This window comes from Meleagris gallopavo, chromosome 7 (genome assembly GCF_000146605.3).
Source record: "Meleagris gallopavo isolate NT-WF06-2002-E0010 breed Aviagen turkey brand Nicholas breeding stock chromosome 7, Turkey_5.1, whole genome shotgun sequence".
Lineage (NCBI taxonomy): Eukaryota > Metazoa > Chordata > Aves > Galliformes > Phasianidae > Meleagris > Meleagris gallopavo.
Genome location: NC_015017.2, coordinates 29,015,684 through 29,040,484, shown reverse-complemented (window position 1 = coordinate 29,040,484; position 24,801 = coordinate 29,015,684). Strand labels below are relative to the sequence as shown.

The window sequence follows — 24,801 nt, the reverse complement described above, 5'->3', positions numbered from 1 at the left end:
TCCCAGCACCGCCCATCAGAGCATCCTCCCCGCCTCCTCCTCCGCAGTGCCCCGCGGAGCAGCGGGCTGCGCTCCGGGACGCGCGGGTACCAAGAGGTGCAAAGCTAGCGGGAGGGATGGGGAGCTCGCAGCCGCTGTGCGCTCGAGCTGCCGGCAATAAGGCACGCTGAGCGATGCGGCCGGGAGAGCCCCGATGAGCGGTGGCCGCGCTGACCTTCTCTCGCTGACCTTCTCTCCGTGCCCGACCCCGGGGGCAGAGGCGGTACCCGGAGCGCACTGAGGGGGGACACGTCAGAACGAACGTCGCACCACCACACATCGCACGTTTTCAAACCGGGAGCAAAAACAGAACTTCCAGTCACATTTCCAATCACGTCTGGGTACGGGGGACATTTCGGGGATTTCATTAGAGCTTTACGACAGCTTATGCAAACTTCATTTCCCCTTCGCTTCCCCTTCCCAGTGTCTGACTGCTCGACGGAGAACTGCCTCCTAAACCCAGCCCTACCCTCCCCGGCACAAAGTGAGGCCGTCACCTCCCGTCCTATCGCTGGTTACATCATTAACCCCAACGCTGCGGCTGCAGGAGCCACGTCAGTGCAAAGGAAACTATTTTCTCCTAATTGCTGCAATTCAATTCACCCAATTCTTCTTGCTCCTGGAGAGACTCGCAGACTGAGAACATCTGTCTCCTGTCGCGTGCGATGAGGTAAGGAAACAATGTGAGCGGGGAAGAGAATGACAGATGCTCAGCAATGTCCTTCAGCACAGGAATGCTGCTGGAGAGAAGCTGGAGAAAAGGCTGCCCTGGAATCCACGGCCCCGCTCGGTGCTGCCAGGAGCTCCACAGTGCCACTGCAACTGTAAGAGAAGGTCAAGGCACCATGGAACTGCCTCGTTCTCATTCCCTCTGCACCACACGGTGCCATACCCGGCTTCCCAACTGAGCCCAGATCCCAGCAGTGATGCCATTAGGAAAAGCCCAGAACCCTTTTCCCATCCAAACCACAAACGGATTATTTCTCAGCAATTAGGTGTGCTGCTGATACAAACAGTGATGCTGGCAGCAGAAGGAAACACTCATTGGGATGCAAAGCCACTCAGGAAACCCATGTGGGGGTTTCCAATTCAAATTCAAATCGAGTTCCTAAATGTTCTTAGGTTGCAGAACAGAAAATTCCACCGTGAATCATCAGATTGGTTCATAAGCAAATACAAGCTCAAATCAGGGGATAAAGGCAGCTAAGGAAGTGCAAAGCTGAGAGAGACATCCCAAAGTTCAAACCAGCTCCACCACTTCCCTTCTTGAAAATCTGTCCCGACTACCTGCCCTACCATTTACATTTCTGCCCCAACCTTTTATCCCTTTGCTCTCCCATGGCTTAACGTGTTATGAATGGAAGTGAGGAGCTGTGCCAGCACAGCACAGATTTGGCACATCAGCCCTGAGCTGTACGGAACCAGCAGGCAGCACTGCTCCATTTCTGATTCTGTCTGCATTTGTTGCTTGTTTGCTTTCAGGACCGGATGGATATGAATAGTGATAGGACAAGGGGGAACGGTTTTAAACTGAGACAGGGAGGTTTAGGTTGGATATTAGGAGGAAGTTTTTCACCCAGAGGGTGGTGAGGCACTGGAACAGGTTGCCCAAGGAGGCTGTGGATGCCCCATCCCTGCAGGCATTCAAGGCCAGGCTGGATGTGGCTCTGGGCAGCCTGGGCTGCTGGTTGGTGACCTGCACACAGCAGGGGGTTGGAACTGGATGAGCATTGTGGGCCTCTGCAACCCAGGCCATTCTATGATTCTGTGAAATGCAGTTCAGTAATGCAAAGGGCACAGCACTGACCCATAGTGCACACAAGTTAAGCATGGTAGAGGCAGCCAATTACAGAAGTCCAGCAGTGTGCTCAGAAAACAAAATCAATCTTCTTTTCAGATAAACAGTTACAGCAGAAATGCAGCAAACATCCTTTTCTACAGACAATAAATGGTTGTTAGCTGAAGACAGGCATCCAAATGATCTTTACATTTCCCATCGGTGCTATTAACAAACACACATTTTCCAATAAAACGAGCGTAAATCACAGCCATAAATCACTGCAGCGGGGCTGGGGAGCATTGCACAGGGAGTGGGGGGGGGTCCAGCCCCACCTGGAGCCAGCACAGCACCCAGCTGTGGGCACAGCACCCAGTGTAGGTGGTGCAGCTCTGGGATCTGCTCCCAATTCACCACGGGCCGTGGTGAATTGTGAATTGCATGAGCAGTGTCCTCACCTCTGCCATAGAATCACAGTCATTAGGACTGGAGAAGCCCTCCAGCCTGCAGCACAGCTGACACAGCACATGGGATCACAAAAAGGTGAAACTTTTGGTTTGATCTGTATGGATCTGTGTCCTCTACCTGCTCAGTACGCACCAGTGCTGCACCAGCAGCTCATTTTCTGTTTGCCAACCGCAGGCACTCAGCTCCTGCCATGTCCTCCCATGGGCAGCACCAAGCCTGAAGTCTGCACGGCACAGCGCTGACATTTGATGGAAGAAAAAGATTCACAGGAGCTACAAAACCAGAAAGAAGCGTCTGCTCTTCCAGCACTCCGGCTTCCCTTAGAAATGTATTTTCAAAGCTACAGTGCCGGAGAGCTGACCTGGGGTCATTTGTAGGCTTTTATGAGCTTCTTATTTGAAGTCTCAAACCATGAATTCTTCCCTAAATAAACTCACACCTCACAAAAATGTGCAGTTAGTGCTCCGGAACGTGGGCAGCTAAAAATACACCCAATTATCTCTGCTTGAAATGTCAGCACAGACAGGTCTGCAAACGAGTCCTTTCCCATCACATCTTAAATAACGGAGCAGAGACGAAAGTTGGATCTGCTTCTGGCACTTGGGAGAGCAGCGAGTGATGCTGGATGTGGCCGGGCTTCTTGGAAGAGCTTAAAGGAAGGAAGAAAAAAGTAATAAATAGAGAAAAGTGTGTCTTTGTGGAGGGCTTCCTGCTGGCTTTGGGTGCCAGGAGCTTTGCAACCCTCTCGACCCCGAGGAGCTCAACGTGCAATACTCTGCTGGGATGCGGGCAGCACTGCAAACACTGTGGGGAGTAAAAGAATAAAAGAAAAGCTTATTTAGCCCATCTCTAGGTAAAACATAATAAAGCTGGGTATGCTGAGACAGAGCTTTTCCAGAGAGATGCTCAGAAGGATGCTATTGAAATGAGCTCACCTGCAAGACCAAGGGAGATGTGTTACTGAGGCAGGTGTTAGCATGGAGCACCAGGATGCAAAATGGAATCATTGGCAATGGAAGTCATCCCCAGGGATGTCTGCATGCAGAATTCATAAAGCACTGCTCTCTCAATTCGCTCACAGCAAAGCGAAACATCTGCAGCAGTTACACTGATATCCAAGCTGTCTTTGCTGAGCAGATCCAAGAAATGGCCCCAAGCTGTTGTGGAGGGGCAGGAACGAAGGATGCCCGAGCAAACCAGGTGAGGGGATGAGTCTGATGTGAAATATTGGCACAAGGCAGAATTTCTGCCTGATGTGCTGGCAACAAATAGAAGTGGGCAACTGGAAACGGGCAAGGAGGAGGTGGGTGAGGCCTTACCCTGCACGACCTGCTGGTAATGTTACATATACTTCAGCTGCCTCCGTGCATTTCCTTCCTGACTTTGTCATTAATGACCATCAGCACTGAAGGAAGGGCTCACACTGCAAGGCTTCTCTTTCCCTTGTAGTGCGAAATTAGGACAGACAATACGTGCTTTGTTCACTCATTCCTTACTCCTAACCTCAGGGCTCTCAAAAACGTAGTTTTGTATGTATGGAATATAAATCCTTCCTTTCTTTCTGCCTTTGCACCTAGGAAATGCCAAAGAAAGCTTTGCTACGCTTCAAAACTGTGTGATTTAAAATACATTTTCCTCACATCTCAGATGTATTTCAGAAACACGCAGCTCCCACTGCAGTTCCTGGGATGTCAGAACCTCAATACATTTCCATCCCTCACTACTCAGTTTTGATTAAAAGCAAGCCCTGCTATTTCTAGTGCTTGCACGCAAGCCAGTTGATCTTAAGAAAATAAAATGTTCCAGAAGAGGGAATAACGAGCCCTCCAGGAGCACCTCCCTGCACCCCAAGGAAGGGGATTCTCACCAGCAGCCCAATTTACATCCACCAAAACCCCCCCTCATTGCCACCAGAGCACAGGAAATGTGCCCACGGAATCACAGAACCATTCAGGTTGGAGACCTTTAGGATCCCCAACCCAACCCAACCCAACCCCACCAAGCCCCCTGGGCAGACTGTGCCAGTGCCCAACTGATCTTTAGAGAAGTTCTTCCTCAATCCCAGCCTACCCTTAAGGCAAGCCTGGAGCAAACTGCAATGAAAAATTAAGATATGCTGAAAAACAGCAACATTCATATATATATATACATGTATGTATATACATACAGCTATACAGAATGTAGCTGTATCTACGGATTTAGTATATTAGAGACAAAAAGCTCTATGAAGGTCTCACTTCATCTGCTTTGCAAATGCAGGAGCTCCTTACAGTATATTCTTCCAACCCAGTTCTCACAGCCCTCCCATACATTTTGCTGGAAGATAATTCCATTTGACAAATTTTGAAATGTTAAATACTACAAAGCATTTACCAACCTTAGCGCTTCCTTAGCACGTTTCCTCCCTTCTCTCCCCATTCTTTCCGAACATATCTGGCTGTTTAGGTGCGCCCAGCCAGCACAACGCACTGGCTGAATCACTTCTCTACAAATGGGTTTTTTGGGTTCCTTGGAGGCCTTCTGACCCACCATGTCCTTTCCAGCCTACTGCTTCCATTAGGTTCATTCTACTCAGTAAACTCTCCTTTAAGGAATTTTCCTTCGGCTTCTCGTTGCAATGGAAAGTAAGACCTACATCCGCAGAATTGCCTGGTGAGGTCCCAGAGAGCTGCCTCCAGGGAGTGTCAACACAGACCAGCATGGCTGTTTCTTCTTTCTTTTTTTTTTTTTAATTCCTGTGTGGTAAAAAGGTATTTCAGAATTAGAAAAATGGTAAATAAAGCAAAACGTGTTCTCACATGCAGACCATACAAGAAGTTATCTTCACAGCTTTGGCTAGAGATCACTTATGCAGAGATGGATAAAATACGGGGTTGCAGCTTGGTGGTTTCTGAGCATCCTGCTCTGGCACGTGAAGACCACGAGGTTCACCTCCAATATAATGCAGAGCCAGATACCGATTTTCTCTCAATCTCCCTGACCTCAGGAGGTGCAGACAGAGGACAGGGGGGCTGAGGCATTGGGGTGAGCAGCGAGCAGCCCCTGGCACGTGGCCCTGCCACCAACCCGTCCTGCAGTGAGTGCAGCACCCAGACAGAGCCGTGCAGGGAAAGGAGAAGCCGGCTGCGTCGCTGAGGGTTGAATTAAGGAGTACCAATTTAATCACTTCCAGGCATGACTCATTCCCTATGTCACCTGGCAGACGACGAGGGCGTATCAAACAATGAATGGAATCGCCCCACTCAGATGGCTGGGGCTCTGAGCAGAGGAGTTGTGCTGGCTGTGCAGACTGAACCCACGGCTCACGTATCCCATTGAGCACAGCCTTATTAGTAGTGATGGTGGGTGATACCAGGCAGGGCTGGGACAGCTCTTGCAGCCTTGGCATGTCCCCAACCATGAATTAAATGCCAACGCATTTCATGGTGATTTTCTTAAGGGCTTGACCCTCAGGAATTTTTATCTCCATGTAACTCCCAAATGTACCTCAAAAGAAGAGAGAGAAACACACACAGTTTGGTTTTGTTTTTTTTTTTCCTCTTTCTAATGAAAAATGAGATGCTGGTTGTTTCCCTCGCTGTAATTATAGCCCCATTACCAATCCTAACTATTAACGCTTCTGCAAAATGCAAAAAGAAACATACCTCTGCCTGCACTCATTACTCACAAATAGATTATTTTATGATTCATCTAAATGATTCACATACTATAATTAACATGAGCTCTACAGTTAATTGCATCTCTGTGAAATAGTTTAATAATCAGAGTAGTAACTTGACGGGCTTTTTTTTAATGGCATCTGTGCGATGGATGTTTTATATAAACTGCAGCTTATTAGAAGCAAACACACAAATACATTTTTCTCTGCAGACAGTCTGGATCGTTTTAGGCTTAGAAAACAGAGAAGCAGGTTGGCTTTGAGAGAAAAGATTTATCTGCTTTTTCTCTTTATTTGCACAAGTGCCTTTGCCAGTCCCTGTGATGCACTGCAGATGAAGGCCACATTGCCTCCCCTGACTCTTTTAACACCATGACTTCATTTTCACAAGGTTAATACCAAAAAGATTTGATTTAGACAAGAATTGGAATTAAAGTAAAAGCTGACATAACCGTGTTAGTGGTCTGCTAGCACTTGGGATTGGGTTTCTCTGGAGCCCCTTCCATGGAGCCAATGCCACAACCCAGCCCCAGCCTCCCCACCTGCCACGGATTCTTTGGCACTGATGCTTACAATCCTTTATTTTTAAAGCAAACTCCTCTACCCTCACCAGAACCAACCAGCTCACAATTCAAGAAATTAAAGAAATTATAAATAATTAAGAATTAAAGAAAGAAAATCCTCCAACTGCCAAAATTAGCCTAAAACACCGTTATTGGCACCGTGTGTTCAACATCACTGCTCTGCTACGCTGCACGCAGCTCTGCAACCATTGGCACTGTTGCCAGGAGGGCTGAGCAGCATCAGCAGCAGCCACAGTTCTCATCCTTTGGCCCTCCTGTGCCCCACTCCAGAGAGAAATCAAATTTATAGGAAAGCTGTACCGTTCCCATTGGTATTTTCCCGCAAAGCACAGCTGTTTGATGGAGCATTTGAAGAATGCTTACCCCAGGAGGTGACGTTTTGGGTTTTGCATGCTGGAACATTCAGCCCTAAGTGCAACCCAAGGAGAAACCAAAGGCAACGACAGCAACCACCCCACCTCCCATCTCTCTGCCATTTGCAAACCGTGCATGTAAACAAGGGCTGGGCAAACAGATGGGTTGTGCTGCAAAGCCAACCTTTCAGCACATAGCACCACTTAAGCAGAAACAGACAGAAGCACCAGAAGAAAACTAAACCAGTATATTTTAATTCTACAAAAATGTATAAATATTTAAATGTACAGCAAAGAGTACCGGGATGCCATTTAATAACTGTTACAACATTTAAAATGTGCAATTCTTTATCCACAATCTGCCTTTGTAAATTGAAGTTAACCCTCGCCCTCATCCAGGAGCGCTGCTAAGCAAGGCTGCAGGCTGCCATGCCTTGTGCCATCCCCCACTTCACCAAAGCCCCCACAATCCCAATGCTCCCCCCAGGAACTATCAGGTGTTCATCAGTGCACACTTACCAAGCTGGCCTGAATGTGGAGAAGAGAAAATAAACAGGGCTGGTAACCTGTTGGGGCAGTGGTTCTTGATGGAAGTGATCAAGTGTTGAAGAAGCAGCGCTGACACAAAGCCATGGAAGTTGCTGGTGCCCACTCAGCACCACCAGCCCAGCTCAGCTCCTGCTGCTGGGACAGACTGGGGCTCACCAACTCCTTTTGTCTCCCCAAGTCGTTCCACATGGGGAATGCAAGGACTTTTAGACAGCACAGAACCCCAGGGAGCATGGAGGCTCAGCCCAGCACCCACAGCAGACACAACCAGAAGGTGCAGATACAAAGTCAGAACGCACAGCTTTGCAGCAAAGCACACAGCTCTCCTTCAAAACGCTCTTCAAAGAAACAAATCCTTCTAGTGACTGGGAAATATGTGTGCAGAGAAACTCATCTAGCTGGGCAGATCACAACACCTCAATGCTTCAGGTCCCACTTGTGCCTCGATTCTCCTGTCTCCTTGGGCTCGCAGGGTGCTGATGACCCCTTGCGCTATGGCTGGCCCTCACTTCATCAGTGCAATTCTTAACACAAGGTCTAGAAGCAATTCTCTGGTGAAAATGATAAAATAATTATATTTAGTATTCATAGAGTTCTCTTTATTTTAAACACATTGTGCAAATAGAAGCCAGTCCTCCCAATACCCTTCAGAGGTATTTTGTAAACGGGGAACCAAACAGAACCATGCTTATCAGATGTGTTCTGTGACTCTGAGTGCTGCTCTTTGTGAGAACACAACCGAAGGAGAGATTTCAAATTATTTGCCAAGGAAACACAGAAATTTAGGAGACGGAGGAAAGACGGGGGTCCAAGCACTCAGAAACTTACATTCATTTCCTACATCACAATTTGTTACCCTTGATGTTGTATCAGCATTTAAGGTGCCCCTCACCACTTCCGCCTCATTCTACACGTGAGGTTTATGTGAAATTCTTCTGGAAGGACTTAGGGGTTTTCCACATTCTCACAAAGGATGCAGATCCAGGATCTGACCCTTCATCAAGGAGGTAGGTCTGGGATTCGAGCCAACAGAAACACCCAATGTGCCTGAGGCTAAATTCAGTGCTTTTTTTCTAAGTCAGAATGTAATTTCTCAGCCTCAGCCACTCTGAGACTGCACCTCAAGCCTAGCCAATTGCAGACTGCTTGCACCTCTCACCACCACCTTCAAGCAACGATGCCAGGAGAACGTCCCAGTGCAAACACAGCCTCTAAGAGGTGCAGCAGCCACCACCTCAGCACTGGGGATGCTCTGTCACACAGTGACACAGTCACACTGGAGGTAGCCATCAGCTGGCACCATGAGCACGCACTCCTAACGCTCATGGATGCTGTAGGACCTCCCATAACTTTTACTTTTGCAACGACAAGCAAAAGCCACGCATCTGGATATATCACCCACCAGCCTAAGTGGCTGTGCATCCGGAACAGCCCTTGGAAAGGAGATAAAGAAATAATTTAAAAAAAGAAAATCTGCATGGAGATTGGTGTTTACGTTTGTGATGTTTGTATGCTGTTCCTGCAAAGAAAGATTACAGCCGTCTTCTGTTTTGCTGGCTTTTAAGCCGTACTCAACAGTTCTGGGGGGATTTTAAGGTGAGACTGGAAGTGCCTGAGACTGCTCTGAGCAGGGCTGTCGGGATGGACGTGCCAGCTGCTGTGACATGGCAGCTCCCATGCACACGCAGCAAACACTTCTCAAATTGAACAGGCTTCTAGATTTCACGTAATGATATGTATCTAGAAAATATAATTGGCCTACGAATTTTTACTATCTACATATGAGAATACTAGCCCATAATAATGTGAATCTCTGCTGTGATGGCCAACGGAAATGATACTGACATGGACAGGTCACCTTCCCATACCCAGCCACAGGCTGACACATTAGCTCCTGCGATGCCTCCGACATGACCACGTGTCATCAGTGCTTCTTTAATAACCATGCTAACAAAGCAAAATGATTAAGCCACAAAATTATTAAAAATATAAATAAGCATCTGCCATCTCTATTGGAGCTGGACCCGACCCACAGTTATACCCACTGTGACAGGGGATCCCTGGAGGAACGCTCCTGACTGCGTTTCACACAGAATGCAGGGACACAGTGATGCTCAAAAGCAGCAGGTTGGGTCCAGCCTGACACCTGGCCTCTGTTTCTCACAGAGGACCAATTGAGTGGAAGCAGCAAAAACCCTTTAAGTCTGCCAGGTGTGAGATTGCAGGCCCTAACCCTAACCCAGTCTTCCTACTGCAGATTTCAACGCGTGTCACTCCTTCTTAGCATTGTTCCAATGTCTCTTTTGTTGTTCCATTCAATTTCAGTTTACGAACGTGCCCCATTTTGTTGCTGTTTCAAACACACACGTGGGTATGCCGCTGTCTCTCGACATGAGAAACTCTGCACGCTGCCTCACTGGCCTGTCGACTGCAGGGCTTCCCCACTGCCAACATCCCATCGCCCTGCCAGGAAAGCCAGGTACCAACACGTGGAGGCTGCAGAACCACTGGCCGTCGTTCCCAGTGCCATCAGCTCCGTAAGGCATTTCGTGCCGTGTCACTGCTCTGCAGCACCATGTACCACACACACACCAACACACTCCACCCAACCTCTCCCACCAAATTTCACAAAGGTTTCTCCTGAAACAGTCACCGAGGACATTCGCGTTGCTAACGGCGCAGATTTTGATATTTATAAGCTCCGATGCACTTCTTTTGAGCAGTCACAGGTTTCAAGGGGGCACGTGGAGCCCTGCTGGAGAACAACACAGCACGGCTCTGTTGGTCGGCGGGCCACCTGCGGGCACGAGGCCTCCAACAGGGCTGTGGTTTCCAGCGGGGCCGCGGCCTCCTGGGGGTGAGAGGTTTCCAGCAGGCCCGAGGGCTGCGTGTCGGCAGGAGCCGCGGGGCCGGGCCATCAGGCCCCCAGCGTCATGTTGCGCAGCAGCCACTGCTGGGACCGGCCGCCCGCACACTCCTTCATGCTGGGGACCAGCTTGTCCTCCTCCGACGGCCCGTCCAGGCACTGGTTGCTGTTGACGTGCCTCAGGGTGAGCTTCTGCAAAGAGAAGTGGAAGAGCTGAAGCAACAAGACAATCACAGCTGGAAATGCTCTGTGGGTGGTTTTAGCTCTACCCGAGGCCCAGCTCTGTGCCACCCCAATCACTGCCTGGAGACCGAGGGGTCCTGCTGCTGAGCCAGGCACAGCAGGTGGAACACAAAGCACAGCAGTGAGCACGTGTGAACATCACCACTAGCAGCAGTGCTCTGGTTTAAGGAGGACACTGAGACGATCAGAGGGCTGGAGCACCTCTCCTACAAAGAAAAGTTGAGGGAACTGGGCTTGTTTAGCTTGGAGAAGAGAAGGCTGTAGAGAGACCTCATTGTGGCCTTCCAACAACTTGAAGGGAGTGTATAAACAGGAGGGGGAATGGATGTTTGTTGAGGATGGATGGTGATAGGACAAGGGGGAATGGTTTTAAACTGAGACAGGAGAGGTTTAGGTTGGATATGAGGAGGAAGTTTTTCAGCCAGAGGGTGGTGAGGCACTGGAACAGGTTGCCCAAGGAGGCTGTGGATGCCCCATCCCTGCAGGCATTCAAGGCCAGGCTGGATGTGGCTCTGGGCAGCCTGGGCTGCTGGTTGGTGACCTGCACACAGCAGGGGGTTGGAATTGGATGAGCATTATGCTCCTTTTCAACCCAGGTCATTCTATGATTCTATAACAATTCCATGATTAAGGAATTCAGACTCCAACAACCCAAACAGATATGCATTTCAGGCCACTTGGTGTTAGTTCAGAAATAATTGCTAATGAAAAACCTATGCTTCAAAAGCAAACTTCAAGCTGTTATGTATTACATGAACAACATCATCATACAGGTGATAATCTTTCTCTTTTCAACATATTTTTTCTTCTCTGGGACACCTGTCCCTTTCATTACTTGACTACACTGCACTATTTCTGGGGAATGGGGGAGTCAGAAGGAGACAGAAGGAAGCTGAACATTCTTTACCTGAAATCATCTGCTCAAAAGCACTGGGAACGCACATACATAAAGAGACTGAGGGAAGGTGAACGTACCACTGAGGACTAAGTCTGAGCTCTGTACAGCAGCTCCATGCAGGTTCTAACCCTGCCCTAGCCAGAACAGCCAAGGGAACAGATTTCATTAACAACTGCAACACATTCTGCTTGGTTTTATATGCAGACACATACCTGGGCTACTACACCATGTAATTTTACACTGCAGTCCATCCTGGATCGACACATCACATACTAACACTCTTCGTTTCTATTACGATTCTTATTTCACTGGCTCATTCCTAGAGGTTGGCTCCTTGGTTTAAAACGAACTATTACACACTTCTCAAAGAAAATCCTACAGATATTGTAAGAAATCACTGGGAGGACCATCTGACATGCATTCAGTGATGAATATAAGCAATTCTTCTCTAATTACTGGAGGAAAGAGTTAGCAATGCGAACAGAAGTAGCTTGTTTACTAAACAGCACAGCTCAAAGCACCACTGATTCTTCACTCACATTGTTTTTTGAGCAATTAACCAGCTATCATTTTCTGCTATAACCAGAAATGCAAAGAAGTCTAAAAAAGCTGCCGTCGCCTTCATCAGCTGTTCCCTTCTTTTCAGCGTATAATTTAGTGCTAGACTGACATATTATTGGGATTTTCAACCGTCTCATAGATTTTTTTTCTGTGTTCTATCATTATTTATGCCATTACAAAAAAAAGGCCTCATTTGCTTGGGAAACAATTAATTACTAGGCAATACAATACTCATACAAGGCAGCCTAAAATTTCTATTTCACTCAAAGCTGAGAACACACGGATGGGTGCAGAGCGAGCTGCACACACATTCAGATGCACAAGAGCTATGTTGTTTTATACTTAGCAATGTATGCAAATGATAGCTCTGAGGGGAAATCCCTCAGCTCATCAGAGCTCTGGGGGTCTGCACTAATGAGAGCAGTGCTCAACTTCAGAGCGGTGCACTTGGACATGGAGGGAACAGTTTGCTGCATGAAAATTTAAGAAATGAGAGCAACCCCTGCTTGTGCCACTGAACTTATGTGATCCCACTGTCTTCCACTACACATACACATCTGTGAAACTATCTGGGCAAGAAAGGCAGTGGTCAGCACAATATTTTTGATTCCTTCACTGGTTAATGCTTCATGATTGTCTGCTATAATTAACAACTAACACTAAACACACGTACTATTATATATACCAAGAGTTAGGAAAGGAATTCTCTTGAGGTAAACAGGCAGAGAACAGAAAAGCATTTTCCTGCAAGGAGCTTAACTGTGACATTTGCTTTCGATGCTGTGTTTGGATGAACTTGCATTAGATGTTTTCAGATACTAACCTCCAACAGCTTGTTAAAGGAAATAATCAGTGGGGCTGTAAAAAATGTTTCTAAAGACTTCCAGCCTGGTGTAGTTCCTTAGCATCCACGTTTGCAAGGGGCTACCATTGCAAGCCTCCACGGTGGGACCATGGGTGCCATCCTCTATCCTGCTGAGTGTCAGGCACGACTGGGTGATTATGTGTAGAAATGTGTGGGTCTGCATGACAAAAAAGTGGTGAAAATAAAGAAAACCAGCAAAGTTGGGAGGAGAAGCAAAGGAGAAAGCCACAGCCTTTGACTAGACATCCACAGCAGTAAGGCAGGTCAATCTAACAGCAGTGCTGATAGAGGGAGGGAAGGGACTTGACTGTGATACCCTGGAGTCAGATGGCACTGTGACCACACACAGGGCCAGCTCACATGCACAGAGCACACATACAGACAGGCATGCCCATGGACTAAGGTCCAGTCCTGTCATTGTGGCTTTCCAATACTTGAAGGAAGCAGATAAACAGCAGGGGGTTTACAAGGGTGACTGTTTACAAGGGTGGATGGTGATAGGACAAGGGGGAATGGTTTTAAACTGAGACAGGGGAGGTTTAGGATCCCCACTGGATATGAGGAGGAAGTTTTTCACCTAAAGGGTGGTGAGGCACTGGAACAGGTTGCCCAAGGAGGCTGTGGATGCCCCATCCCTGCAGGCATTCAAGGCCAGGCTGGATGTGGCTCTGGGCAGCCTGGGCTGCTGGTTGGCGACCTGCACACAGCAGGGGGTTGGAACTGGATGAGCATTGTGCTCCTTTTCAACCCAGGCCATTCTATGATACTATGATACTATGAAATCAGCTCCAAAGATGCCAAGCCATAAATATTCCTGAGTTCCCAGTGTGTCCCGATGAACACCTGTATTCCAGGTGCAGCACTGGCAGCCTGACCCCAGTGAATTGCTACCTGAACAGACAAAGCTCTGGGGCACCTGCAAGGAAAGGACTGTGCTGCTGGGGGAGGAGGTGATGCACTATTCTAGGGTTTGGCACAGGGGCTGCAGCTGTTTCCAAACTTACCTCAAAGCTATACTCCCATTTACCAACATACTGACAGGAGGAAAAGAAAAGAAGGAAATGAGAGTCAGTGACTCAAGGCACATTTTTTGTGAAGATCTTCATCTTTCAGGGAATGTAAATTCCACCGCTTTGTGCAGATGTCACATTTAGTGACAAATTTAAGAGTAATTATGCACGATCAAATCCTGACATCGTTATTCATGCATGAAGAAATGAAGCCTTTTTCTATCAAACATGACTAGTATTTTTTCTTCCTTGAGACCATTTGCATTTACCGTACATCCTAAGATTTCACCATCCTACACAGTCTAAAACTTGCTTGGGTGTTGTGGGGACACACAATGGGATCCACCAGCCCATCCCTTCCCAAGGCAAGCACCATGTGTGCATTATAAAACCATTACACAATGCATGCTGATGGGAAGCCATCAAAAGCTGAGAAAGTCCACCTTGGCACATGCCATTGACAGAACTGATTTATACAGCCGCCCTTGCAGTGAAGTAGGCAGCTTGAAAATGGGCCAGGAATCCTAATGGGCTGTTAAGGAGTAGGAAATGAAAGCATTACCAATCAATAACAGAAGGCAATGGATTTAGAAGGAAAAAAATCGAACAAAATGAATTTCCTGCCGAGATGTAAATGCATTCACACACAAAAAAACCCCTCGGTTTAGAAATGCTGCAAACTGCTGTGGCTTGAACTGCCCAGCGGTAGTCTGCACTGGAAACAGAAAGAGCTGCCTGGGCTGCTTGAGCTTTCTTATAGGGCTCCCACACTGAGTTTCTTCACCACGCATTCCCATGAAGCCACATTCCATCCACCAATTCGTGGTGCACACAACTTTCTGTTGGATTAAGCTCAGGGAAAACCAGCAGGCAGGAAGCAGTGGCAGAATGCAGGTCCAGCAGTGCTGCCCAGCACGGCAGCCCAGAGCTGCAGGCAGCATGCGCTGTGCTCAGCCATGGGGAACAGCAGAACCATGGAAAATCTACCTGAAAACTAAAAAAATACACCCGCATCTTGATTGAAAGCAAGTTTGTTTCAACACGGACTTTCATTTCTTTGCAGACGTTAAACAAAACGTGCTTTATTTGCAGGAGGAACCTGCAGGAGGAGGTGCACAGCCGTGCTGTGAGCCACAGAGACAGCGTGGCACTGAGAGCAAGGCAAATGCCCCACACCTCTAACAGCAGCATCTTTGCCTCAAAAAGTTATTACATCTCTAGTTCACATTAACATGTATTAGTGATTTATGTTTCAAAAGCATTTTGCACAAATGTGGACACTTTCTGGTTTGGGAAAATGAAAGGAGGGGCATTTTAAACACCCTGCTTCAAGCTGATTCCATCCGATACCTTCACAAATATGTATGGAATGGCTGAGATTTACTTTTCCTATCCCATTTCCTTGTTTATTTTTTAAAAGAATATAAATGCCAGGCACATCTAGGGGAATTTTAACACCAGGAACACCTGAGATTTATCCACAAATGAACCTAAATAATGAACACCTACACTGTTCCATAAGAAAAGCTCACAAGCTGAGTCTGAATGTTTGCAGAGTAAAAGTATTTTCTCAAACAAATAACTCCTGCGAATAAGAAGGTGTGTGATGCAATGGACTGTTCTGTGCACAGAGCAGTCAGCAAAGCAGCCGTCTGCGAGATCCCTTATGTAAGGTCTGAGCACAAAACGCAGAGTATTTCTTTTTTATGAGCTCCATCTAATGGCTGATGGCGTTTTTACACAGCTACAATCTGCTGAGGATCTATTATGCTGAAAGTAAGAAGATAGTTTGTCTCTAATGCTAAAAGTAAAGGGAAACGTAATGGGATGGAAGAAATGGACCTATTCAGACAGAATGCTGAAAGCAGCAGCTGCTATGTGATGCTGGAGAGGGCTGCAAATGACTGTGCTGTTATAAGGCAGTACCTTCCAAGCTCTGCAGCACTTTCCCAGCTTTGCTGCCAAGGAAATAGGCCAAAGCTAAGGTGGCATTTTTAAGCCTAGAACAGCGTAACCGTGCAACTGCAACCATCAGGCACTCAGTGTCACAACTCCACGTGGGATTCATTTGCTGCAGCTTGTGCCTGAAATATCCAAAGAAAAGCAACCAGCATTCTGATTTTTTTATCAGGAAAGATCACTCTCTGTGCTGGCAGCAGAGGAAAAAGCGTTTGGTGAGAAGCCTGGTCTTGAGCTCTATGCACACCTACCGACCAGTGCTACAATCTGCTTATGGAATAAAATGAGGGGAGATGAAAGGTCTTAAATCCCCAACATTAATTGCTGGCACGAGCACTTAACACCACCCAAATGCATTTTGTGAAGAAGAAAATCACCTTCGCTAAAGAGCACACTGGTTTAAATTCAGATGGTAAAGTCAAAAATGAATCAAAACCTGGCAAACACACTGGGGTTAACTGCTGTTTTCCTACTTGGCAGCTCAGTGCTGTGCAATGGTAGGCTTGCATGCTTTTTACCAGAGGCTAGTAGAAAAAATGCCAATACCTTTGTGTGGACTTCACTGTGCAAAACTCACATCCACATTTCAAAGCAAAAGCTCAGAACTAAGGCCTTCAACCTGCTGTTCCCTGTTGCATTTAAAGAGAGGTACTAATTCAGCCCTAAAATACTGAGATTCTTACATGCATTCGGTATTAATGCAGCAACTTATCTGTAAGTCACTGCATCTGTAGAAACTGCTCTTCCTTTCACAACCCAGGGAAAGCCCTGTCCCATCCCAGCAGCTAAGAAAGCAGGTGACTGGCACAAGGAAAATAACTAAACAGTTCAAATCCAGTCTAAAAGCTTCAAGAACCAGCAGAAACAAACTACTAAAACTCTAACTTAGACAAATACATATTGTTTTCCATTTCATTTATATAAATCAAGCAGAATGCTTCTTCAGTTTTTTAAGGATATCCAAGACAGCCAGCTCACTGAGCCCAGCACGTGGCTGACTTGCTGTATACAGGGATGGTCACCAACACGCTGCCCCAGGAGCACACAGGGAACCCAGTACCTCAGCATCGTACTCCCAGAGCTGGTTCCCCCGCATGTGGTGGCACTTGAGCATGGTCACCGGGCCGTTGAGCCGCGACACGTCCAGGCACAGATCATCCGTGCGGATCTCCTTGTCTGCCGTGTAGGAAAACACCTGCCAAGAGAAAGTGCCTGCAGTGACAAAGCAGTTGGCAAAACGCAGCAATAGATAACATTTCTGGTCTTGAAGTGAGACAGGGGAGGTTTAGGTTGGATATGAGGAGGAAGTTTTTCAGCCAGAGGGTGGTGAGGCACTGGAACAGGTTGCCCAAGGAGGCTGTGGATGCCCCATCCCTGCAGGCATTCAAGGCCAGGCTGGATGTGGCTCTGGGCAGCCTGGGCTGCTGGTTGGTGACCTGCACACAGCAGGGGGTTGGGACTGGATGAGCACTGTGGGCCTTTGCAACCCAGGCCATTCTGTGATTCTATAATTTCCACTCCAGTGAAGTACCACACCTTTCTTCTCCCAACAACATGTGGCATCATGGACTTCATAAGCATTTCATGCAAGGTTCTCTAATTGTGGAAGTCCATAGTACATGAGAAAAGGAATACCACATTTAAGAAAATAAATTTTATGCACTGAAAGCCATCAGCCACTCAGCTTTACCTCCTGGGAACAACACACTGGAGACACAGAACAGAGACTGCAGCATAATGCAAGTGTGAGCGCCGAGCTCAGAGGCAGTCCCACAGACCTTTGGATTGCATGGGTGACACTCTGAGTCCCCATCTGAAGAACCTGGGCCTCCTTTACACCACGCTGGGAAGAAGTGTTGATCTGCCTGGGGGTCAGAAGGTCCTACAGAGGGATCTGGACAGGGTAATCACTGCGCTGAGGTCAGCTGGATGAAGTGCAACAAGACCAAGTGCTGTGTCATGAGCTTCAGTCCCAGCAACCCTGTGCACTGCTACGTGGTGTTCAAGAAATGTGTAGAAATGTGGCACTGAGGGACATGCTGGGATGGGCTGGGGTTGGACTTGGGGATCCTAGAGATCTTTTTCAACCTCAATGATTCCATAATTCCTTAAATGAATCACTCCCCTGAGTACCTACCTTAACTGCTGGCACCAAGGATTATCCATGTTAAAGGCTGATGTGTGCAAGAATTACACAACTTGCAGATCTCTTAATAAAATTAGGAAATAAATGAAGACACAGCAGCCATCTGCCAACAAAATTCTATCAAACTAGGTATAAGCTTCAGAGAGATTCTTTAACAGAATGCCTTCAGCGATGCATTCACCCCTTGGAGACAGAAAGGAGGTGGAGAAAAATGTGGAGACCATAAGAGGACGAAATGGAGGATGATGGCAGGACTGTAAGGCCCTGATTTACTCAAAGCATCTCAAAGCATTCCCAGCCCACTGTTCAAAGCCTTGATGGTGCTGCTGGCCCCAGCACAAGGCAACGTTAGGTTAAGTAAAGGTAATGCTCCGTAAAAACTTGCAAAATCTATAAATTGCATACAGCTGTCTAGGGAAGAGAGGCAAGTATTGTGAAGTTGAGGTTCATATAAGTCATTTAGAGCAACCATGGAAAATGAAACAGCATGCAAAGACAGCAGAGGAGCTGCCAGGTCCCAGTCTGAGCAGTAAGACAGATATGGGAAAGTGCAGATTGCAAGGATCAGTGGGCTCTGCATTTCTCTCACTCCTTATTCACTGCTCAGCAGCCACTTGTCCGGATGAAAATCAAGGCTCCACAGGCATGGTAAAGTACCAGCCACCACCTGTTACATTTATTCATCTTGTGATAAATCTCTGCAATCAATCTGAGGCTCTCCAAGTGCTGCTTTCACTTAAGAACACATCAGACACAGTTAACACTCAGATGGGCTTTTCTCAAGAGGAAAGGCACTTTTAAATACTGAGCCAGGAGTGTTCTGCTGAGATCACACTCTGAAGTACACTGTCTTGTTGGAAAGGGGTGAGATGAGCCCACATCAAAGATCTGTTAATGCTCATATGCTGTAAGTATACATATTCCTACTTTTCTGTGTACAAAGCACATTCTATGGCCTTTAAAAACACCGTGTAACCTCTATTTTGCAAACATTAGCCTTGTCAGTGCTTGCTGACATGCAGAAAGCTAAGTATCCACAGTGCCCACCTCATTCTCTTACTTTTCAGAAGGATTTAAAAAAGAAAATTTATAGCTGAGGGCTAACCCAGGAAGCCAGATGGGTATCACTTCGAGAGGTTTCCTCAGACGAGCTACAAGTGCAGCATTTGCTCTGGACATAACCAGAACAAAAAAAAAAGCCCCACTTTCTGTTAATGCAAAGCTCAGTGACATTTGTAGCACCAAGTACTGCTCACTGCAAGTAGCAGAATTCGGCTGCAGGAATCACTCATACATTCCCATGTACACACTGTACAGATAGTTTATCTCCTGCCATGCTCATTACTGAGAGATTTATCCATTATTATTTATCCCGAAGCAACTTCTACTTAAAATTTTAACTTATTTGTGTTGGTTTTCCTAGAGTAAACAAGTTTACATCAGACATCTTCTAGCCTCAGAGACATAGCAGCTGTTTTTTGCTGTGCTTTACGGAAAGCAAATACTCAGATTTTGTAATGTATTTTCATTTGCATCTTTCTTTTTCCTCTCTTCTTTGATAACTGCAATACTCCATTACATCCTCTGAAAGAATAAGCGATGTCTGACTTAACAATTACAGAAGATGGATTTGAAAAACAGGCAGTCTTCAGGAAGAAAAATGAATGTTAATTAAGACAACGTAAAATTATCAAGCTACCATTTTACTAACATCCATATTAATTACATACATAATCCTATTAACGTCACTGTATAAAAAGAGAGGGTGAGGAACAACAGGTTGCATCTCAGAGCTAATTAAATAGCGTATGCCACGCAATGTGGTGCAGTGCACGACAGCAGCACTCCTCCTGCCCATGGCAGGGACATGCCTACACCCCAGAATGGCCCTCCAGCCCCACGTGCCCCCACCAGCTCCTTGGACTCATCCCCACAGTCAGGAGAACTTTTGGTCATGATGCACAACAGACCACAGCTACAACTGTGCCCCCGTTACCTCCCCAGTTACTAACAAAATTTGCGTGCAGGATAAGGGACAGACATTGGAGTAAAATTTCTTTTTTCTTTTTTGAGATATATTGGCTTGGGAAGGCTGAGGAAGCACAGTGCTCTTTACTAGTCGTTGGGAATCTTTAGATACATCAAACACCCAAGGTGCAAACAGAACCTTGGCTGCATGAAGCCTTACCAAAAACGAGAACCCTTCCATCTCCTAAGTCAAATTAACAATGAGAGAAGTTTGGGATTATTATGATGACTTCTGAAAGGAAAGTGGAAGATTTTGCTCTGAGGTCCTTCATCTTCTCTCATTTGTTTGTAGCAGACGTGACACTGGAGAAAGCCACTCATGAAAAAATGGCTTTATCACAGAATCAGAATCACAGAATGGCCAGGTTTGGAAGGGACCTCAAGGATCACGAAGCTCCAAGCCCCTGCCACATGCAGGGCCACCAACCTCCCACATTTAACACCAGCCCAGGCTGCCCAGGGCCCCATCCAACCTGGCCTTGAACACCTCCAGGGACAGGGCAGAGTATGCATAACTTAAAGCTCAAAATCTCAGTTTAGAACCTTTATTACTACATTTACCGATTGCTGCAGGTTTTTTTGCAGTGATCCAACACGTCTGCTGCAGTGAGCCAATTCTCACCAGGTTTTCCAGATCACCATTTGGCCCATGGGACATCTACACCCTTGCTGACATTCCTACCTGGTTCCCTCCCATGCCATGGCAGTTGAAGATGCCCACTTTCTCGTTTTCCTTGCGGCCCATGTTGTCCAAACACTGGTTGGTGTCAACGTTCCTGATCTGAAGAAAGAAAAAGATGAAAGGTGCCTTAGAACAGTACGCCTGTAATGTCATGTTTGTGCAGAGAAAAATTACACCATGTATTTTCTCCTGCAGCCTACAGTTATCTATGCATTCGGCTACAGGAATGTGTTTTAACTTGCAATTTGTAAACGTCACACTCCCTGGAGCATTCCCATCAGCACAGAAACCACCAGTACTTTTCAGCAGATGTTCCCTCAGAACCCACCCTATGCAGAGCAGACAAATGCAGTGACCACGTCTGCTGACCCAAACCATCCCTCTGCCATCTTTGCACAACACAGCTGTGCAGGACCCAGCATTACAGACACGCTGTCAGCAGTACAATGCATTACAAGACCACTTCCAGCGGTGCTCAGCTCATGCATCTGTCAGAAAAGATCACCAGACCCAGAAGCAATGTGGAGCATCATGGTGACAGCAAGGTGTTGCTCCTCCAAACACTTCTGAGCTGCACTGAACTCACAGAACAGCAGAGTACAGCACAGGGGTGAGCTCTGGGAACTGGGAATTTTTCCAGCCCTGACCAGTGGGGAAATGGAAACATGGCCTAAGCACCATTTTTATTTAGGGAAAAATGCTGGTTTCATGTCCTTCTTTGACCTTCCCCAACTCATTATCATGAAAAACTCCATTTGAGCCTTTTTGTCTCACATCACCTTCCTGCAGAATAGAACTGCAAGTGTTTCTATGAGAAAGGCAGTCCCTGGGCTTGTTCACTCAGAGGACTAAAATGAAAAGTGACTCCAAAGCTCATCTGCAATGTTTATGTCTCAGCTTTACAAAACAATCCTTGCCTTGCCTTTGCTTTGCATTCAAATGATCAAAATGCAAAAAGGAGTTTTCAGCATTCACCACATTTTGCCAACAGCTTATGCGCTTTCTGACGCCTCTTTCTGTTTACCCAGGAAATAATCCAGTGCAGCATCCACCTATCAGTTCTATTCTAACTGCAGGGAAAATTCAGCTGCAAATAAAATCCCAGTGACTGCCAGGACCTGCCTGTGAAGGCCCAGCTCTGGTGCTCTCCCACCTGCCCCTTGCTGCTGCTGGTGGAACTCAGGCTTCAGGCACAGTCAGCATCTGTGACACTCAGGCATAGGTTTTAATTCGTAGGTACCGAATTCCTGTTTCCATAGAAACTGAGGCACTGTTGTTAAAAATAAAGTGTTTTAATAACTATTGTACGACTTCCTCGTACTTTTATTTTCCAGTCTGACAATATCGCACAAAACGCTCTCATTTGACACTTGTTAGATGAGTTCTCTGCTTGCTGTAAAACCACGTTACACTTTATTCAGTCGTAGTTAAACCTGAAGCCCTACAGTGGCTTTTATTTCCCACTCCAATGGCAAGTTTCAATAGCAAATTGCTTTCCCAGCTGCAATAAAGCCATTTGCGCCTTTGATTGCTATTCCAACAGTACCTTTAAATCAAAGCATTCAAGAGCTTTCAAAAGTCAGCTGAGATACGACTCAATAGAAGCCTTTTAACAGCAAATTATCTGAGTTTTAAAGAGCCTTCAACGCTCAGTGGTACTTGAACCACAGGGTTACGAGGGATGGTGGTGACACAGCGCTGGACAGCCAGGCTGACTACTGTGCTGTGCCAATGGGCGAGCACACTTCATTAGAAACAGGGGCAGAGGGAGAAACAAAAACAACCCTATTCTACTCCACATGATAAACAGTGCTGCACTTGGAGGTTTTTTTTCAAATGCTGTGTATTATTTAATCATTTTCACACATCAGTCACAAACCCCCACTTTTTTCGACGCGCGGCTCCGTTTCAAAGACAAATCCCTAACGGCGAATGCTTTCCCAACAGCAACAAGCACGTTAAAAAGGCTTAGTGCAAATATCACCTGCTCAAAGCAAGAGAGGAAGACCTGAGGATGAAGTGAGGCAAGGAAGTGCACTGTACCTCTCCCAGGGAGTAGTAGCGCCGCGGGATCTGCGAGTCAGGGTAGATGTTCTCCAGGTACCACGAGAAGGGTTTGCACTTCAAGGCTTCTCTCAGCGCTTTCCTGGCTGACACATCGCCATAATCCACCTTCACAACACCTGAAATCATTTCATTAAGAGAAACAGAGGGTCAAAGAGCAGCTGTCACAAAGGAAGACATCACCAATCGGCCAATTCCCTCCCACCCGGGCCCACCTGCTGACACACTGCTACACCACAGCTATCTACCAGCACTAAGCAACTCCTTCAGCTAAATGGAACCCTTGATAAAAGTGCCTTTTCTTCTTTTCCGATGATTTACCAATTCAGATAGGTGGGGCCACTGAATTCCTCCATTACTTCATACCCTAAAATGTTCATTTAATAATTGAGGACCAAAGTCCAATTGCACAGAATCCAAGGATTTCAGACCAAATAACGATGAATCCCAGTTCCCTCTTTGAAAAAGGTGATGTAGCATTAAGTTACTTTGATACTGGCAGAAAGAAAGCCACCTCCATCGCACACTACTGAATGGGAAATGGGCCATAAATAGAAAATACGGATCACAACGGGAAAAAATGCAGATAAGTATTCAATGAGAGAGGAAATCAGACAGAAATCCCTCAGGGACAGAAGAAGAGATGATGCTCCCAAGCCAAGAGCTTGCCATGTTCACAAATTTGTGTACTGATGGCAGAAGTCAGGGCAACCTGATCTAGCTGTGGAGCCCCTGCTCAGTGCGGGGCAGCTGGACTACATGACCTTCACAGCTCCCTTCCAACTCTAAGGATTCCATGATTCTGTGGTTCTATGATTTTAAGTCTGTGTCAGAGAGAGAGGACCACAACAAGAGGATGCAGGAGGCAGAGCCTTGTGGTGAGCACACAACTCAGGCACTTCTGCTGAGCTAGATGAAGAAGGCCAACAGGCAAACCCCATACCTGCTGTCCCACCAAGCAAATTGGCCTGCACATGGCTCTGGGCTAAAGGCAGACCTGCAGCAGCAGCTCGCAGTGCCCTGCTTGAGACCAACACAACTTAGACAGAGCTGTGCATCCTACTAGGCCTTCCTCTGAGAGACAGTAAGCAGGAGACAACGGGATCTCATTCTATTTCTGTTCTAAGCTGCAGTGCATGCAGATTCACAGCTCCATTGTTTTGGTGACAGGCGACTCTTACTGCTTCTCAGTGGCAGTGCTGTACTTCAACAGCTCCAGGTCGCAGCTTGAAAGGCACCACCAGATCTGCATCTGAAATCCACGCTGCGTTCCATCACCTGCATTCCATCAACCATGGGATCTCATTTTGAAACTATTACATAGGTGAACCCCCAAGGATGCCCCATCCTAACACAAGGTGATATCCACTCCTAATGAAATCCAGCACGTGACAACTGGGAAACTACTCATCCCTACTGCCAAAAATTGAACCCTTACTCATGCTCCCAAATATCTACCAGCTGTCTTTGACAAATTAGTTCTACGTACCATCATGCAATCGTAGGATGCGATATAACTCTAGATAATTAACTAAAATATGGGATACCCACCAATTAGTGCCACTGGTTAAATCAGCACTGGTTGATCAGCACTGTACCACCAAAACCTCTGAAGAAATGGAACGTGCTTGCCTGGTGCCAAGAAGCTCAGAGGCATTTAGGCAGGTGTTAGGCACACAGGCACTGGGCCCTATGTTTAATGATGCTCAGCAGCAAGGCTTGGAGGCCTGGCTGCTCTCGGGGTGCCCACCGCAGCCTTAACCTCAGACCCAGGGATCCCACAGGAGGAGCAAAGCCCCAAGCCCTGCAGCAGGAACACCAGCAGGATCAGCAGAACACCTTCCAAATCAAGTCTCTTTCCTTCCTCTGCGTGTTCCCACATATTGAAACTGAGTCAGCACACCTCGGATATTTTCCCCCATACTGACACAGAGGTGCATTTTCAGTCTGTCTGTGAGGTGATTGGAGCCACAGGACCATTAAGGCTGGAGGAGACCTCTAGGATCCCCAACCCCACCCACCCCCCATGCCCACATCCCTCAGTGCCACAT

At 46.9% G+C, this 24,801-nt stretch overlaps 1 protein-coding gene across 1 annotated transcript; it reads right to left on the bottom strand.

The window, feature by feature from the left end:
• Window positions 1–7,113: 7,113 nt before the first annotated feature.
• Window positions 7,114–22,916, bottom strand: LOC104909317 (polypeptide N-acetylgalactosaminyltransferase 13-like). The gene is made up of 4 exons (XM_019617274.1): window positions 22,730–22,916; window positions 20,687–20,785; window positions 16,891–17,025; window positions 7,114–10,486 (listed from the first exon to the last, which is right to left on the bottom strand). Exons 1-4 carry the CDS (start codon window positions 22,877–22,879, stop codon window positions 10,346–10,348), a joined length of 525 nt encoding a protein of 174 aa, XP_019472819.1. The 5' UTR covers window positions 22,880–22,916; the 3' UTR covers window positions 7,114–10,345.
• Between the last annotated feature and the right edge of the window lie 1,885 nt (window positions 22,917–24,801).

Coding starts and splice junctions, on each gene's coding strand:
- LOC104909317 (XM_019617274.1), bottom strand. CDS start 22,879: ATGATTTCAGGTGTTGTGAAGGTGGATTATGGCGATGTGTCAGCCAGG. Junction 20,786..22,729: donor GCTACTACTCCCTGGGAGAG/GTACAGTGCACT, acceptor TTCTTTCTTCAG/ATCAGGAACGTTGACACCAA. Junction 10,487..16,890: donor TCTGGGAGTACGATGCTGAG/GTACTGGGTTCC, acceptor TTCTCTTTGCAG/AAGCTCACCCTGAGGCACGT.